We start from the raw sequence: 1,941 nt of genomic DNA, 5'->3' as shown, positions 1-1,941 counted from the left end.
TGTTGTCCAGCAGTTTGTAAACAAACAAAATTATCGTGTTTACTTGCCAAAGAGGTCAGCTGAAAATGTGAACCTTCCATTGGGCACCAGAACCCAAGCGCCGGTCATGGTGATGGTGTGGGCCGCCATAACAGCCGATGATCGCTCTACGCTCGTATTAATCAACCGTGGGATCAGAATAAATGCCGAATATTATCGCAAAAACATTCTGAAGGGTGTATTAAACCCTTGGGCACGCAAACATTTTGGCAGCAGACCTTGGGCATTCCAACAGAACTCAACAAAATGAGGTTCCTCGCTTCATTTTCAGCGCACAATGGCCACCAAAATCTCCGGATACCAATCCGTTGAACTACTGTGTCTGGAGTATTTTGGAAAGCAAGGTTGGCATTAAAAAATACCAATGTGTCGATCACCTCAAGCAAGCGCTTTGCCGGGAATTGCCGAAAATACCGCAGAGCAACATTCGGGCAGCGTGTGACGGTTTCATTGGCGGTTTGAAGGTCATAATTCATGGCAAAGGTGACCAATTCGAACAAATCTAAACTTTTTCTAAAATTTGATACTATTTCCGACATTTTTGCTTTCATTCAATAGAATTAAAAAAAATGTAAAAATGATGGCGTTTGACATTGTTGCAGTTTTTTTATGTCACCCTGTATACATAACTAGATCCCTCATCATGTTGTGATGATCGGTATACTTTATGGCTGTTCTAGGACTAAAAGTACGTTTACAGTATTAAAGGTTAATCCAGTGGGTTTTATAGATCTAGTGGGTTAACCCTGCTTGTTTACATATACCGTTGAGAGGATATAAATGACAGTTTATGTATACATACAATACCGAAAAGAAAAACATTCAAATTTAAAATTCTATCCGTTAAAATGGAAAAAATTGAAATTTTCAAAAATCTTTTTATCCAATGTTGTGCTCAAATGCAGAAAAACAGACAATATCTGCAATATATTAATTTAAAACAAAGGAAATTTTTGTTCAAAATTATAATTTTAATAAAAAAAAAAAACGTTGCGAACAACAAAGCAGTTTAAAAGCGTCCAGGAGAATATGGAAATTCGTAAGTACTGCATTATTTTGGTACTATCCGGTTGATACATTCTATCTCATTTTCACATAAATAATGCAGGAACGGCAAGGGAAATTTTTTGAATTGGATATACCCAGATGCACAGACAGTTTTTTTAAAGAAAGCTTCCGGATGAGTCGAGAATGTTTTAGAATCCTATGTCAACGAGTATGTTCCTTAGAAAAGCGGGACACTACTTTCATGAAGTGCATTCCATTAGAAAAAAGGGTAGCTAGCGCTTTGTAATTTTGTGTGGAAAGTTTTATCCTCGGACTACCTACCCTGCAACATTGCTACAGAGAACAAGATAGATGAAAATGTCAAAGAATTCGAAGCAATGGGCTTTCCTCAATGCTTTGGAGCCCTTGGTAAGTTTTTCTAAATAAAATATATTCTATAAGAGACCATTAAATACTTTAAAATTACCCTAGATGGATGCCATATTGAAGTCAAACCTCCAAAAAATGAGGCATATGACCACTATAACTATAAAGGCTGGTACTCCATGGTCCTGTTGGCTTTAGTGGACTATAGGTAATGGTCAACAAACACTAACCAACATTTTTATAAATAGTCATATCCCTTAATTTTAGGTTTCGTTTCATATATATAAATGTCGGTGCACTAGGTCGGTGCAACGATTCTTATATATATGAAAATAGTAAACTTAAGTCAATGCTTCAAAGTCCAGATTTTCAAAGGAATTGCAGAAACATAAATGGTGTTAATGTTCCAGTTTTCATCATTGGGGATTCCGCTTTCCAACTTTCGGAATATCTTATGAAGCCATTCCCATTCTCAATTTCTTCTCCAGAGAAGGAGAAATTATTCAACTATCGCCTCTGAAAAGTTCG

General features: G+C 36.5%; 1 protein-coding gene across 1 annotated transcript; it reads left to right on the top strand.

Moving 5' to 3' along the window:
• Positions 1-794: 794 nt before the first annotated feature.
• Positions 795-1,683, top strand: LOC131806851 (uncharacterized). Its single transcript, XM_059131647.1, has 3 exons — positions 795-1,315; positions 1,389-1,455; positions 1,519-1,683. Exons 1-3 carry the CDS (start codon positions 1,142-1,144, stop codon positions 1,623-1,625), a joined length of 348 nt encoding a protein of 115 aa, XP_058987630.1. The 5' UTR covers positions 795-1,141; the 3' UTR covers positions 1,626-1,683.
• Positions 1,684-1,941: the final 258 nt, after the last annotated feature.

This window comes from Musca domestica, unplaced genomic scaffold, assembly GCF_030504385.1.
Source record: "Musca domestica strain aabys unplaced genomic scaffold, Musca_domestica.polishedcontigs.V.1.1 9, whole genome shotgun sequence".
NCBI lineage: Eukaryota > Metazoa > Arthropoda > Insecta > Diptera > Muscidae > Musca > Musca domestica.
Note: the sequence above shows the minus strand (reverse complement) of the source record. Positions and strands in the feature narration are given on the sequence as shown.

Bases quoted from the DNA above. Each gene is read 5' to 3' on its own strand.
- LOC131806851 (XM_059131647.1), top strand. From the start codon at position 1,142: ATGCAGGAACGGCAAGGGAAATTTTTTGAATTGGATATACCCAGATGC. The intron at 1,316-1,388 runs GTAGCTAGCGCT...ATTGCTACAGAG, and splicing joins GCATTCCATTAGAAAAAAGG to AACAAGATAGATGAAAATGT. The intron at 1,456-1,518 runs GTAAGTTTTTCT...AAATTACCCTAG, and splicing joins TCAATGCTTTGGAGCCCTTG to ATGGATGCCATATTGAAGTC.